Consider the following 14,772-nt stretch of genomic DNA (forward strand, 5'->3'; position numbering starts at 1 on the left):
CAAAATACAGGAGCCCTACTCTTGTGTAGCCAGCATGCTGCTATCACCTGGCTCGATTAAATATTTCATCACTCTCTATTTTGGGGGAGACTTTAACCCATCAATAATACTCACAACATGGGGGGGGGGGGCGCAGATTTTAAGCCCAGTAAAAGGTCAGCTGGCATGAGAGAGGCAAGACACAAACCTAACAAGGTTTGTCCGTACTGCACCGTGCTTCACTCTGTGGGTTTCTGGCAGTCGATCAAATTCAGTCGGTTTGGCCTAGAGCGTCAGCTCTTTGGGGCAGGGGCCGGCTCTCGCTAGGCTGGTGTGGTGCCTAGTCCTGACCGCGGCTGGTCGTCTAAGTGCTGCTGCAATATCCGGCAGCCGGAGGAGAATATGTACATTTACAGCGCCCTGCCCTGGCAAAGGACCCACCAGAGACCCCGGGCGCGCGTGGGTGTAGCCTGCCCTCCTTGCGGGGGCGGGCCCAAGGAACGAGCCAAGGAAGCGGCTCCTGCGCGCGGATGGCCGAGGCGCCCCGGGCCGGGTCACCCTCCCCAGCGCGGCCTCCTCCAGCGCCTCTGCTTTGCCCAGGGCGGAGCCTTCCAGGCAGCACGGGGCACTGCCGAGCCGCCGGGACAGCCAGCGGGACGCGCTTACGCCAGCAGCGCCATCGCGTGGGGGAGCCAGTGGGGTCGCAGTACCCTGGGGAACCCCCCCGCCCGCTCTGCGCTCTTCCACAGGACCCGGCGCCGCCCCGCCGCTCTGCTGACACAGGTTACGTTACGTGCCTCCCGGAGCGCATGCGCATTGCGCAAACGCAAAGAGCCCCGCGCGGGTCACGTGAGCGTGCCCGCTCCTCACGTGACGCTGGGCTCGGTAATTTACCCAGAAGCCTGCACGCCTCTCGGAGGTCAAGATGGCGGTGAGGGCACCAGGTGAGGAGTCGGCGGTGGCCTCTGCGAGTCGCGTGTCCTTCCCGGCTTCTGGCCGCGGATGAGCCTGGGGACACGGCAGTGCCGGGCTCCGTGCGCGGAGCGGGTGATTTCTGTCCCCCCGGCCGCTGTTGGGCCGTTGTGCCCGAGGGTGGGGGGAGAGGCCCCTGACCCTTTCTCTCTGCGCCCGGCCACATCCGCAGCCCTGGAGGCAGCCCTGCCTCATTAGCCCCAGCAGACCGCTCTGTGGGGGCGAGGGGAGCCAGAAGGATGGGTTGGTTGGGGACAAGGGGTCCCACCTGCGAATTCGGTGTGCGCGGGAGGGGAGTTAGATTGGGGAATTGGGACTCGGAGTAAATTCAGTTCTACAGTGTTCTGCTTCTTTGTGAAGTCTGGGTAGGTTTGCTTTTTCAAAGGTATTTGTGAGGTGGCTTAACGTTCTCACTTGTTGTCAGGGGGCTGACCTAATGTGCCTAGTTTCTCCCCTCCTCATAGAAGTTTCTGTTTCCTATTGTGTTTTCATATACAGTCAGAAATTTAGGGCTGGAAGGGACCTGGAGAGCTCATCTAGTTCATCCCCTGTACTGAGGCTGGACCAAGTATACCTAGAGTCCTAAGCCATCCTAGAGAGGTATTTGTCAACTCTAACCTGTTCTTAAAACTTCCGGTGATAGTAGTTTCACAATTTGTTTTGGAAGTCTATTCCAGAATTTAATTATCCTTATAGTTGGAAAGATTTTCCTAATATGTAACCTAAATCTCCCTTGCTGCAGATTAAGCCCATTACTACATCTCCTACCTTCAATGGACATGAAGAACAATTGATTGCTGTCTCGTTTTAACAGACTTTAACATATTTGAAGACTGTTATCAGGTCCCTTTATTCCGCCTCCCGTTGTCTTTCTATCAAGACTAACCATGCTCAGCCATTTAAACTTTTCCTTATAGATCAAATTTTCTGTATCTTTTATCATTTTAGGTGCTGTCTTCTGGACTGTGTCTAATTTGTACACATCTACTTTGATGCATGGTGCCCATGCAGTACTCCTGCTGAGGCCTCACTAGTGTCAAGTAGATCAGGACAATTGCCTCCCTTGTCTTACATATGACACTCCTGTTAATACACCCCAGAATGTTAACCTTTTTTCCAGGTGAATCACATTGTTGACTTGTATTCAGTTTGTGATCCATTATAATCCCTGGTCCTTTTCAGCAGTACTACTGACAAGCCAGATATTCCCTATTTTGTAGTTGTGTATTTGATTCCTCTTCCCTCCCCTGCCCCCCGCCCCATTGAGTGTAGAATTTTGCACTTGTCTGGAATTTCATTTGTTTGATTTCAGACCAATTCTCTTATTTGTCAAAGTCACTTTGAATTCTAATCCTGTCATCTAGAGAGCTACCAATTCCTCCGAGCTTGCTGTCATCTACGTACTTTATAAGCATACTGTCCACTCTGTTATCCGAGACATTAATGAAAATGTTGAATAGTGTCAGACCCTGGAGTGACCCGTGAAAAAGACCACTAGATATGTTCTCCCAGTTTGACAATGAACCATTCTGAGTACAGTCTTTGAACCAGTTGTGCACCCGTCTTATAGTAATAGTATCAAATAACATTTCCCTAGTTTGCTTATGAAAAATCGTGTGGCAATATGTCAGAAAAGCCTTACTAAAATCAGCGTGTATCACAACCACCGCTTCTCCCTCATCATCCAGGCCAGTAATCCTATCAAAGGAGAAAATTAGTTTGGCATGATTTGATCATGACTATTACTAATAACCTTATTATCTTGAAGATGCTTACAAATTGATTGTTTAACTTTTCAGGCACTGTATCAAATTTAAGATGACTGGTCTATACTTCCTTGGGTCCTCTTTGTTCTTCTTTTAAAGATAGATACTGTGTTTGCCATTCTCCAGTCCTCTGGAACCTCATCTGTTCTCCAGGGTTCTTGAATCTTCTGAGATTGCTTCAGCTACTTCCTGAAGTACTTTGGGTGAATTTTGTCAGGTGCTGCTGACTTGACTATATCTAACTTATTTAAATAAAAAACAGAACAGGTTAAAGAATAATCTGGTCTATGTTCCTTCCTCCTTGTCAGTACTAATTGTGTTAAGCATCTGGTCATGATTTTCTAGTGAGGTTTGAAGCAAAATAGGCATTCAACACCTCAGCCTTCTGGATGTCATCTGTTATTAGCCTCCTTCCCTGCAAAGTAGTGGACCCACTCTTTCCTGTCTCTCTTGTTCTGTAAATATATTAGCAGCCGCCTCCTGTTGCCTTTTATGTCCCTTGCTAGGTGTAACTCACTTTGTGCCTTAGCCTTTGTCATTTTGTTGTGCTGTTCTTTTGTACTCATTCTTAAAAATTTGTCTGTTTCCACTTCTGGTAGGATTAATTTTTGTACCCACCTGTGGGCTTCTGTCATGGGTCCCCTTTGAACCTAGTTTAAACCCCTCCTCGTTAGGTTGGCAAGTCTGGGCACAAAAATGCCCTTCCCCTTCTTGGTTGGGTGAACCCTATCTCTTCCTAGCAGTCCTCCTTTCCTGAACAGTATCCCATGGTTGAGGAAGCCAAAGCCCTCCTGTCAACACTACACAGCTATGCATTCATCTCCAACATACACATGTCCCTGACTGGGCCCTTTACTCTCAGCCTGCAACTCTGACTCCTTCACCTTTGCTCCCAGAGCCCAGTAGTCGGTGCTGATCTTAGTGAATGAGAAGCATGGGGTAGTGGTCAGAAGGATGGATAAACCTTGCAAAAAGAAAAGGAGTACTTGTGGCACCTTAGAGACTAACCAATTTATTGAACATAAGCTTTTGTGAGCTACAGCTCACTTCATCGGATGCATACTGTGGAAAATACAGAAGATGTTTGTTTTTATACACACAAATCATGAAAAAATGGGTGATTATCACTACAAAAGGTTCTCTCTCCCCCCACCCCACTCTCCTGCTGGTAATAGCTTATGTAAAGTGATCACTCTCCTTACAATGTGTATGATAATCAAGGTGGGCCATTTCCAGCACAAATCCAGGGTTTAACAAGAACGTCTGAGGGGGGGCAGAGCAGTTGTTTTTCTAACTGCTCTGCGCCCCCCCCCCCCCAGACATTCTTGTTAAACCCTGGATTTGTGCTGGAAATGGCCCACCTTGATTATCATACACATTGTAAGGAGAGTGATCACTTTACATAAGCTATTACCAGCAGGAGAGTGGGGTGGGGGGAGAGAGAACCTTTTGTAGTGATTTGTGTGTAAAAACAAACATCTTCTGTATTTTCCACAGTATGCATCCGATGAAGTGAGCTGTAGCTCATGAAAACTTATGCTCAAATAAATTGGTTAGTCTCTAAGGTGCCACAAGTACTCCTTTTCTTTTTGCAAATACAGACGAACACGGCTGTTACTCTGAAACCGGATAAACCTTGGCAACCTTTCCATAATGTCTAAGATGTGGGATTCAGACAGGCAGTGCTCCTTCTGGGATGTTGAATCAGGTCAGTAGATGGATGCCTCCGTCCCCCTCTGAAATAAGTTACCAATCACCGCCACCTTTTGTCTCCTCCTTTTGGGTGTGGTGGCTGTGAGCGTTCCAGCCTTGGGGACAGGTGGTTCCTTTCCCTCTGCCATTGGTGTCTGCTCCTCTTGTCATGTTGCCACTACAGCATACTGGTTCTTGACTTTGATGGACAGGGGACCCAAGTTGGAAGTGGAGCACTGTCTACTGCATGAGGTGGCCAGCAGCCAGTTCCCCTTCCCCCCTCTGGTAGGGCTGTAATGTTCTCCAGTCAGCTAGCATGCTCCATTCTTGATGTTTTCATGAGCATCCTGTTGATGATGTCCTTGTGCTCCCAGATGCTACACAGACAAACCATCTCCTTCTGGGTGTGTCTTTCACTTTGTGTGAGTCCACCAACAGACACCTCTCACACTGGATAGTTTCCCCTGCCTGGCTTTTGTTAGCGGGGATATGCATGCTGCATTCTTAGCAAGTCAAGACCAGGACCTGGGTAGGAGCCTCCAGGGTCCGGATGCCTGTCGGCCAGGGCGCAGAGAAACAGTTAGCAGTGGAGTTGGTGACACATTGGTTTTTGTTCTATCGTGGGCTCTTCCTTGTAGAGTACCTGGAAGTTAAACTTGGGAGAGGTGTGATGGTGGGGGGGGAGGAGGGGGAGAGAGAATCACCTTATCACTCTGTCTTCCTCTGCTGGGGAACTCCATCTGGTTAATTGCCATAGTAAACCTGCTACCTTTCTGTTATTCATGGGTTTCAGAGTAACAGCCGTGTTAGTCTGTATTCGCAAAACGAAAAGGAGTACTTGTGGCACCTTAGAGACTAACCAATTTATTTGAGCATAAACTTTTGTGAGCTCATCATGAAGTGAGCTATAGCTCACGAAAGCTTATGCTCAAATAAATTGGTTAGTCTAAGGTGCCACAAGTACTCCTTTTCTTTCTGTTGTTCATGGTTTCTTTAAAACTGCTCATTCATACTCTGCAATATGTTTCATGTATTTTTAAGGCACTCATCAGCATTCTCTCTCTCCTTCTTTGCCTATCCCACACAAACTTAGCTTCCTTGGAAGCCTCTCTATTGCCATGCGTGTTATTCCTAGAAGAATCCTAAATATAGCAAGTGTGATTGTAAAATCACAAAAATTTGTGGGGAGTGCCTGAAACTCTCTTTTTAATTCCTTTTGTGTAACGGACTAAATTTCAAATTGATAGTGTCCCTTTTAAGCACTAAAATCTTTCCACAGAGCAAGACCAGAGAGACGGAGTAATGTATGAAAATGAGATACAAGTATAATATGTAAAACTATTCTATAATATCACTTATTGTGATCCATCTTAGTGTTGATTACTGGCTCAGGAACAAAAAGGAAAACAAGCATACCAAAATAAGGCTGCACCGTACACGCCTCTTGGAAGAGGATGAGAACAAACGTGACAGATGTTAGTAAATGCTTAATGCACTACTGGAAAGTGCTTCGTGATTAGGGTGGTATAAAAAGCTATAACCAATAGAATAGAAATAGAGTTCTAAAAAGATCTTGCTGTTGGATCAGTACAAGTATTTTTCCACCTGTGCCTCACTTAATCATTTTCTTCATGTATTGTGCAATGTTAACTTTGTGCAAAAATCCTCCCCTTCCCCAAACTCTGTTTAAGCAAAATTTAAGTTAATATTTACTTTCGCTGTTGTTCTCTTTCCCAGTGAAAACTGAGGCTGTCAATATCCATTCTGCAGTTTGATATACTTCTGTGTTCAAGGGGAGCAATGGTTGCCCAATTTTATTAAACACTGAAAATTTCTTTTGTTCTCTACTAAACATCACTTAAACTGGTCTAGGTTCTCTTTAACATAGAAATCTTAGTTTGTGATCTTGGAGTGGTTTGTAAAAACTCAACTAAAATTTCTTGATAATATCAGTGCTCTGAAATGTCTAATTGTCTGTTTTTTGAGTTATGCTATAATGTTCACCAGCTTGTCTCAGTAATAGCTAGACAAATGTTGTAAGTTGTAAGCTGGTGTTTGTCTTTAGAGAGATTTTAACTAGTTCTGCTTGTGGAAGCAGACACTAAAATAATACTGTACTTAAGTGTGGGGGGAGGAAAAAGGATAACAACCAAAGTGACATGACTTCAGGGTAAAATACCTCATAGCTCAAGGGCTAGGGGAAATACACAAATATAAACAAGTAATATTGGAAAACAATGCATCTTTGCTTTTTAATGGTATAGAGTGTATTTTTATTCCTGGTGTGTTGTGAGGTGATGTACCTTAAAATTGTCATTAGTTCCTGGTATTAGTCTGAGGGGTTTTTTTGGTACTGGTCCAGGACTTGGTCCAATATAACTTTCAGACCCTGTTTAATAAGGCAGATAACAAAATGAGTATTGTAGGAGTACTATAATCTTATGTGCACAGTATCATTTTAAAAACAGTGAAGAGCAGATGAAAACAAAACTGGCTTTGGTGTAGCCTAGATTAAATGGCATAATTAACATATATGCATAGCAAAGTAGATATTAAAATATTTGCATGTTAATCCACTGCTAGTTATCTACCAATGTTAAGTTTTTTGTCTTACTTCTGAACTAACAGAGATCACTTTCAGTTTCAGCAAGTGGTCGACTGTTAGAAGGCCTTCGCAAATGGTATTACAACGCAGCTGGATTCAACCAACTTGGTAGGTGTCTTAATTTTTTTAAGAGATGAAAACAGCAAACATTTGTGTGCATCCATTGCCTGTGTAAAGAAACTTTCCAGATTTTTAAAGTCGAATATAAATACATTAGTTTTGAAATTGATACGCAAGATAGGTTTTAAATTAGCCACACCCTTCTATTGCAATCGTGAAAATGTTTGTAGTAGCTTGAAAAATGCTACTGTTACAGGATTAATGCGAGATGATACCATATATGAAGATGATGATGTAAAAGTAGCACTGAAGAGGCTTCCAGAAAATCTTTATAATGAACGACTATTTCGCATCAAGAGAGCCCTTGATTTGAGTATGAGACAACAAATTCTTCCTGAAGAACAATGGGTGAAATATGAAGAGGTATTTGTAAATTCACTTTTTTAATATAGGCAATTTATCTGTTTTCATTTTTAAATGTTTGTTTCTTCTATACAAGTTTGGCTATGTCCTGTTAAATGAAAACAATGAATCCTTATTGGACAGGAGACAGCCTACTAAGCCTTGATCCTGAAAAGACTTCCATGTGCTTAATTTCACACGTGCACAGTCCCAGTGAAATCTATAGCCAACTCACATGAGTAAAGATGAGCAAGTATATAAGTGTTTTTCTGAGATACTTAGAATTTGCTCTTGTATCTTACAGGATGCATTTAATAGTATTGTACTTTGGTCAGTGTATTATTTTGTATCTTTTATAAATGGCAGTTCCATTTACAGCACACTACTTAAAAGCTTGAGTATTCTTACTGCAATTATAAATATGAAATTTTTACTGCTGTGCAGTTAAAAATGCCATCTTCCAAACAAAACTGAATGTTGTATATTGTAAAAGTCTCCCAGTAACACTAGTATATCTTGATCTTTTGATAAGCTCCTTTAATTTTGCAGAAAACTATTCTGACCCAAAGATTTTATTCTTAAAATGGGCTGGGGACATTGGGAGGGGGGAAATTGTTTAAAGGAGAACTCCAATGTAATGTGAGAGATTCCAGTTGTAAAGTAAATAACTTTATACCTAGATATGACTAAAATACCTGATTACCATGGAACTTTCTTTCCTTTTTAAGTGCCTTAAATGTGTCACACTTAAAGTCCAGCAATGCTATGACACTTTCCTATATGCAGTTGCCACTCATTCATGTAACGGGAAGGTTATACTAAGTTACTCCTGGGGGAATTCTGCACCACTGCGTGTGCTCAGAATTCATGTCCCCTGCAGATTTCTTTGCTTCCCTGCAGAAAACACAAAAATGATTTTCTGACAAGGAAGCCAAAGGGAAGGTGCAAGAGCAGTCACACACCACTCCCTAGCTGCACAGGTATGTTTCAGGCACTCGGAACAGCTAGCAGAGAGGTAAATCACTACAGGGCTGGGGACACCCCTGCCAGTGACTCCTACCCTGAGCTGGGATCAGCTGCTAGTCCCAGCTGGGCTGGAAGCAGGAGAGGATGGGACTTCCTCTTCCCTTGCAATACATGTCTGGGGCTGTGTCAGACCTACCCCCAGAAACCTCCCCCCAGCTGCAGGAAGCTCAGCATCCTCCCCTGCTTCTTGCCCCCATTGCTCCTCAGCTGCTGGGGGAGGGGTACCATATGGGGAGCTGCTCCCCCATTCCCCCCAACCCCAGGCATCTGGACCTCCCAGGTGTCCCCACCAAGCCTTATCCTGTACATCCAGAACCCCCTTTGCCCTCCATACCCAGACCCCAACCCCTGCACCCAAACACCAATCTATGCACCAAGACCACCCCTGATGAGCTCCCTGCACTCAAGGCCCCCCCTGCACCACCCTGAGCCCCCACATCCAGACCCCCAATCCACTGACCCCCCCCCTTAGCTGTACTCAGACCCCCACCCCACTCCCACTGACTTCCCCACACCCAGACCTCTCCGCTGAGCCCCAACCACTTTTTCACCTGGAAGCCCCTGCAGAGTCCTATTGCCCTTGGAATCCCTCCAACAAGCCTCTGTGCTTCCAGATCTCTCTTCCCCCCTCCCCCCCCTAATCTTCTCCCTTCCGCCCCCCACCCCCACTGAACTGCCTACACCCAGATTGTCCCACACCAAATCCTCTCACTCTACACTTGGATCCACCCACACTGACCCTCTCCACACTTGGATCCTGTGTGCCAAGGCCTTGTGCTGTGTTAGGGTCAGGTGCAGCATCACCACTGAGTCTGTATCGTTGTGTGCATCTGTATTGATGCGCACAATCGTCTGAGTTGTGAAGTCAAGCACTTGAAAGTTTGGAAATGTCATATTTACATTTGCTGTGCAACCTTAATTCTGCTCTCTTGTGTGTGTATGCATTCTGATAGTCAATCATTAGATCACATACTGTTTTTTCCACAGGACTCCTTCCTCATGCACTGAATGAATTTGTGTGATTGTTCTTTAATGTATTTTTGGTATAATTTTTTAGCCTTTTAGAAAAGGAAAGATTAAACCCAAATTCTGGTTACACAATGGTGATAGATGTTACAGTTTCATTGGGGTTTGAATCCTGAGCTTTCAGCACTGCTGCATGCTTGACCTATTGGACCAACTACATTAGCAAACAGCAGGAGAAGGCTGTTCTCATAGACTTTAAGGTCATAAGAGACCATCATGATGATCTAGTCCAAGGGTGGGCAAACTATGGGCCACCGGCCTTCAAGCTCCCACTGGGGAGCGGGGTCTGGGGCTTGTCCCTCTTCGGCGCTCCAGGTGGGGAGCAGGGTTGGGGGCTGCTCCACCCGGCTCCCAGAAGCCGTGGCATAGCCCCCTCTAGCACTCCAATGGGAGCTGCAGGGGTGGTGCCTGCAGATGGGGCAGCATGCAGCAGAGCTGCCTGGCCACGCCTCCGTGTAAGAGACGGAGAAGGGACATGCTGCTGCTTCTGGAAACAGCTTGAGGTAAGTGCGTCTGGAGCCTGCACCCCTGAGCCTCTCCCCACGCCCCTGCCCCAGCCCTGACCCCCTCCAAACCCCTCATCTCAGCCTGGAGCACCCTCCTGCACCCCCAAACTCTTCATCCCTAGCCCCACCCCAGAGCCCGCACCCCCAGATGGAGCCCCCTCCCGCACCCTGAACTCCTCATTTCTGGCCCCACCCTGCAGCCCGCTCCCCAACCCCAATTTTCTGAGCATTCATGGCCTGCCATACAATTTCTATTCCCAGATGTGGCCCTCGGGCCAAAAAGTTTGCCCACCCCTGATCTAGTGTGACCTCCTGCACATTTCAAGCCACAGAACCTCACCCACCTGTAATAGATTGCTCACCTCTGACAAAAAGAAAAGGAGTACCTGTGGCACCTTGGAGATTAACCAATTTATTTGAGCATAAGCTTTCGTGAGCTACAGCAGTGAGCTGTTAACACGGCTGTTACTCTGAAACCTGTCGCCTCTGACAGTTACTGTAGTCTTCAAATCCTGTTTTAAGGATGATTTATTCCAAAGGGTGGTGAGGAATGGGCTGCTGGCACCATATGGTAGATCTGGGGGAACCTGGCCAGGCTGTCTACCTCTCTTCCCCCCCCCAAGAGATGGGATTTCCTACACGCGTGCGCACACACACCAGTTTGGTGCCCCATGGGTGAGGGATGAGCTGCTGAGACCATATGCTGCTTCTGGAGTTATAGTGGTGGCCAGAGTGAATATAGGGTGGTTCTACTCTTTCCCCTGGTGCTACATCTGCTCTGACAGCTCTTATATATCCACATGGTGGTTGGCCTTCAGAATGGTCATGTTTACTATTGGCATTCTGCCTAAATTTTCTGGGAAATGTAAATAAGTGTGTTAAGTTAGCTAAACTTGAATGGAATTTCATGGGAAAAGGCACTTCTCTAGATGGAGGGCTTTCTTGTTACTGAGTTTCAAAGGCCTGTTACAGTGGAGATGTTATAGCTTCTCAAAGTCGCAGGAATCTTATACTGTAAAGTTGCAACCTGCTCCCCCTCCTCCCCCCAGTTTTCAGGTTTTTAAAAAAAATTGCTTTAATCACTTTTCAATGTAGTTGCTCGACCCATTTTTTAAATGCAGAATTTACCTTGCTGAAAACGCTAGCTTAGCCAAGTTTCACTGTTTTGCACACCAAATTTTCATGCATCCCTAGCCACATCAGATGGCATAGGTGAGACTAAATTTACAGTGTAGGGTCATATCCTTCAATAGCACCCCATTAGGCATGATGACTGGCCATTGAATTCAGTTGAGGTGGAACAAAATATCCCAGCTTGGCACGGAGTTAACATTCCACCTCTGTAGGATTCTGTCAGCTGGAGCATGGAGGGAAATGCAGTTGTGGGCTTAATTTTTCAAGAGTCATAATTGCGCAATGAATTTGAAGGCAATGACGGGTATTTCAGGAAACCTGTTATAAAAGAATTTTCAGATGTATGTACTTAGCACAACAAATATAACTGCATTTTGGAATTTTCCAAAGATCCCCAAACCCTTAACAAAAGTTAAGGAAAGCCTGCAGAGCTCTGAATTTAATATTTTTGTCTTCCAACAAGGGCAAATTATTTGAAACGCGATTGTTTGCTGTAGAAGAAAAGTCCTTGCACAAAGCTGCTTGCAGTCTAAATGCGGAAACAAAATGTATACATAGGTTGAGGTTAAAATTATGCATGTGATCTTTGAATCTATAGCTTGTGCTTGGTATTGGTAATTGAACGGTCACATTGCCAAGTTCTTCATTTAACAATATAGTCTCTGATTATACCACTATGCCAGCTGCATTTATAGCACCTTGTGCTGTAATCCTGTTTAATTCACTTGCTAATATGGGTCAGTATTTGAATGACAGTGATTTAGAGGTGACTTGCTGCTTGCATTTGTTTAAATTTCAACTTAAGTCTGTATTCTGCCTACCAAAATTTCCCTTCCAGTTTCAACTGGATATGTATTTATTCCTGGGGAATTCTGCACCACTGAGCAAAGCAGAATTGTGCAGAAATTAACATGCGCACAGAATTTCCTTTCCTGCACAGAAATGGGCTGCAGTGCTGTAGGTCACCACTAGGGGCCGCTGGACCCGGCAGAGCCTAGCTTGAACATAGAGACACTATCTGTGGGAAGTTTCAGAGTAGCAGCGGTGTTAGTCTGTATTCGCAAAAAGAAAAGGAGGACTTGTGGCACCTTAGAGAGTAACGAATTTATTTGGGCATAAGCTTTCGTGAGTTGCAGCCGATGAGTGAGCTGTAGCTCACGAAAGCTTATGCTCAAATTTGTTAGTCTCTAAGGTGCCACAAGTCCTCCTTTTCTTTTTACCTGGGGGAGGGAGCTGGAGGGTTCCTGGCAGCTGCAATTTCCAGCATACCCTGAGGGAAGAGACAGCAGTGCACAGGAAACCATGCAAGCCTGGGTCCAAGCATCAGGCTGTTTCTCCCTCTGGATCCCTGGGCTCGGGGGGAAGGGGAGTGTCTGGGCTGGGGGAGGCACCATAGCTGGGCTCTGGGGGCAGGGGTTGTGGTTGGCCTGAGAGGGAAGGGGGCAGAGAAACAGGAACTGGGTTGTCATAGGGGTTTCTTTAATTCTCTACTCCTGGGGGAATTTCTGTGTGCATCTGTATTGTTAGACAAATTTGCTGACATACTTTGAAATAAATTACCAAAATAATTGAAATGGTGTGATTTATATAGTGTTATTTTGATAAATAAAATTTGCAGAATTTTAAAATTGTGCGCAGAATTTTTATTTTTTGGGCACAGAATGCCCCCAGGAGTAATAGTTCTGTATTATTGCTGTGTTTTAACAGAAGTCTACACTCCTCTTTAGTGGAAAACAGTGTCTTGTCTAATAATTCTTAGCACTTAAATAGCTGTACAACTGCAAACGAAAATGTTCTATAAAACATCTTGTATGAATTTGGGTTGCAAGGTGTTATATTTTGCATGGTTATTATTTTATGTATAAAAGAATAACCATCTCGTGAAACATGGTACTATCTCCTAAACTGTACTGGATGAGATATATGTTGGCTAAAAGAATAAAAACCTTGATTGTTGAAGCCAAATCACCTGGCATATTTGCAAAATACAAAAAGGAGTTGTTCATTGTACAACATTGTGTTGCATGGCCTAGTTCGGATAATTCATTCCAAAACAAGACGTTGGCCAGGAAGCCAGAGTTAGTTGTTATCCTAAAGCTGGTGTGACTTTAAAAGGTAAACCAAAAAAATGCTCCCCAAATGTCTGCAGCAGGATATTGATCACAACGGTCCCTTCTAGCTTTGGAATCTAACATTAAGTGTTGAAGATTCTGGATCTTATCTTAGATGGGCAGGTCTTTCATGACCTGCTTTTAAGTGTTTGGAAGCTCCTTTCAGGAACAAAAGGGATTCAAACTATCAGTATTGGAAAGGTGGTGTGCAAGACTTCTCCAGTCAGTGCAACTGTGGTCAATAGCTATCCAAAGGGAAAATAACTTGGGGTATAGGAGAAAGGAAGACTAGAATTGCTTGTGGGCAAGATTAATACATTTTTAAATCCATAGGATCCTACAGATAATGGATTACTCAAGTGACTAAACATAGCTGGACAGATTCACAATAGTTGCATGTAGGTGTGAAACTATTTCTTGGACACTACTTCTGCAGCTCAAGGAGTGGATTGGAAGAAACTGAAGGGCATTAAATGCTTAAAATACAAAGAAATTTTATTCTACGGATAAAATAGCAAGAGCTTAGTTCAACCATTTTAATTGGCCTTCGAATTGTTGATCATGTGGAACTCAAGTTCCACCCAGAAAATAGCTAAAACTATGTGAATAAGAAGGTCTCTAAAATGTAGGATGATCAAAGCTTGGTTATTCACTAGAGCACTTAGGTATTGAACAATGAGTTGGGAAAACTCCTGTTCTTTTGCCATGGAAGACCTGCAGGAGGGCATAACTTGGAGATGGGGTTGCACATGAAAGCATGATTTGGCCTGCTCATGGTGATGAGGCGTGAAAAGGTAGAACACAGCTTGACTATCAGATGACAGGCTGAATTTGCAGAAATTGGAGCTAGAAAATTCATCCTTGGCCCCTTAAAGTAGGCACGGTTTGATACGAATTTGAGAAACACAGAACCCCTGTGTGCCATTTTCAGTTGCACTTCCAGAGTTAGAGCTGCACTTAGTGTGACATTTCTTGTATGTGTGTTGTTTTTTTTTAAAAATCTGTTCTGTTTCAGGATAAAAAGTATCTCGAACCATACCTGAAAGAGGTAATCCGTGAACGACTTGAAAGAGAAGAGTGGGACAGGAAGTAACTGCTGGGAAGATACTTCATGCAAGCTGCTGCATTTCTTTCTAACAAATATTTTAAAGTTATGGTAAAAATCTGTTGGGAGGAAAATCTGAGGCTGAAGAAACTTTGTTCACTGAATTTGTCAGTCCAAATAAAATAAACACGTCAAAAGTACAAAATCTAGTTGGAGACTTCTTTTGTAAATTGTAACAAAGCAGTGTTCAGACCTTTCCTACAATCAGATACATTGCATATCCTCACATAAATGTGGTCTTCATTCCAGCCTCTTGATTCATACTCTTGTCATAGTACAGCTGCTTCCTGCAGCTGGGAGGGTAGGTAAGCAAAAGTCTTTGGGTGTTTATGCCAACTCCTCTAGTTAATTTATAAAAGGGATACTTATACATGGAGTGATAGGCTTA

General features: G+C 44.4%; 1 protein-coding gene across 2 annotated transcripts; it reads left to right on the forward strand.

Moving 5' to 3' along the window:
• The first annotated feature begins 776 nt into the window (after nucleotides 1-776).
• Nucleotides 777-14,529, forward strand: UQCRB (ubiquinol-cytochrome c reductase binding protein). Of its 2 annotated transcripts, XM_048841297.2 has the most exons (5): nucleotides 863-923; nucleotides 1,450-1,551; nucleotides 7,051-7,122; nucleotides 7,331-7,497; nucleotides 14,295-14,529. In XM_048841297.2, exons 4-5 carry the CDS (start codon nucleotides 7,336-7,338, stop codon nucleotides 14,370-14,372), a joined length of 240 nt encoding a protein of 79 aa, XP_048697254.1. In that variant the 5' UTR covers nucleotides 863-923; nucleotides 1,450-1,551; nucleotides 7,051-7,122; nucleotides 7,331-7,335; the 3' UTR covers nucleotides 14,373-14,529. The 2 variants fall into 2 exon arrangements, with proteins under 2 accessions (XP_048697253.1, XP_048697254.1); XM_048841296.2 differs by lacking the exon at nucleotides 1,450-1,551 and having other exon boundaries at nucleotides 777-923.
• The last annotated feature ends 243 nt before the right edge of the window (nucleotides 14,530-14,772 follow it).

The sequence above is a fragment of the Caretta caretta genome, chromosome 2 (assembly GCF_965140235.1).
Source record: "Caretta caretta isolate rCarCar2 chromosome 2, rCarCar1.hap1, whole genome shotgun sequence".
Taxonomy (NCBI): domain Eukaryota; kingdom Metazoa; phylum Chordata; order Testudines; family Cheloniidae; genus Caretta; species Caretta caretta.

Bases quoted from the DNA above. Each gene is read 5' to 3' on its own strand.
- UQCRB (XM_048841296.2), top strand. The intron at 7,123-7,330 runs GTAGGTGTCTTA...CTACTGTTACAG, and splicing joins AGCTGGATTCAACCAACTTG to GATTAATGCGAGATGATACC. The intron at 7,498-14,294 runs GTATTTGTAAAT...GTTCTGTTTCAG, and splicing joins AATGGGTGAAATATGAAGAG to GATAAAAAGTATCTCGAACC.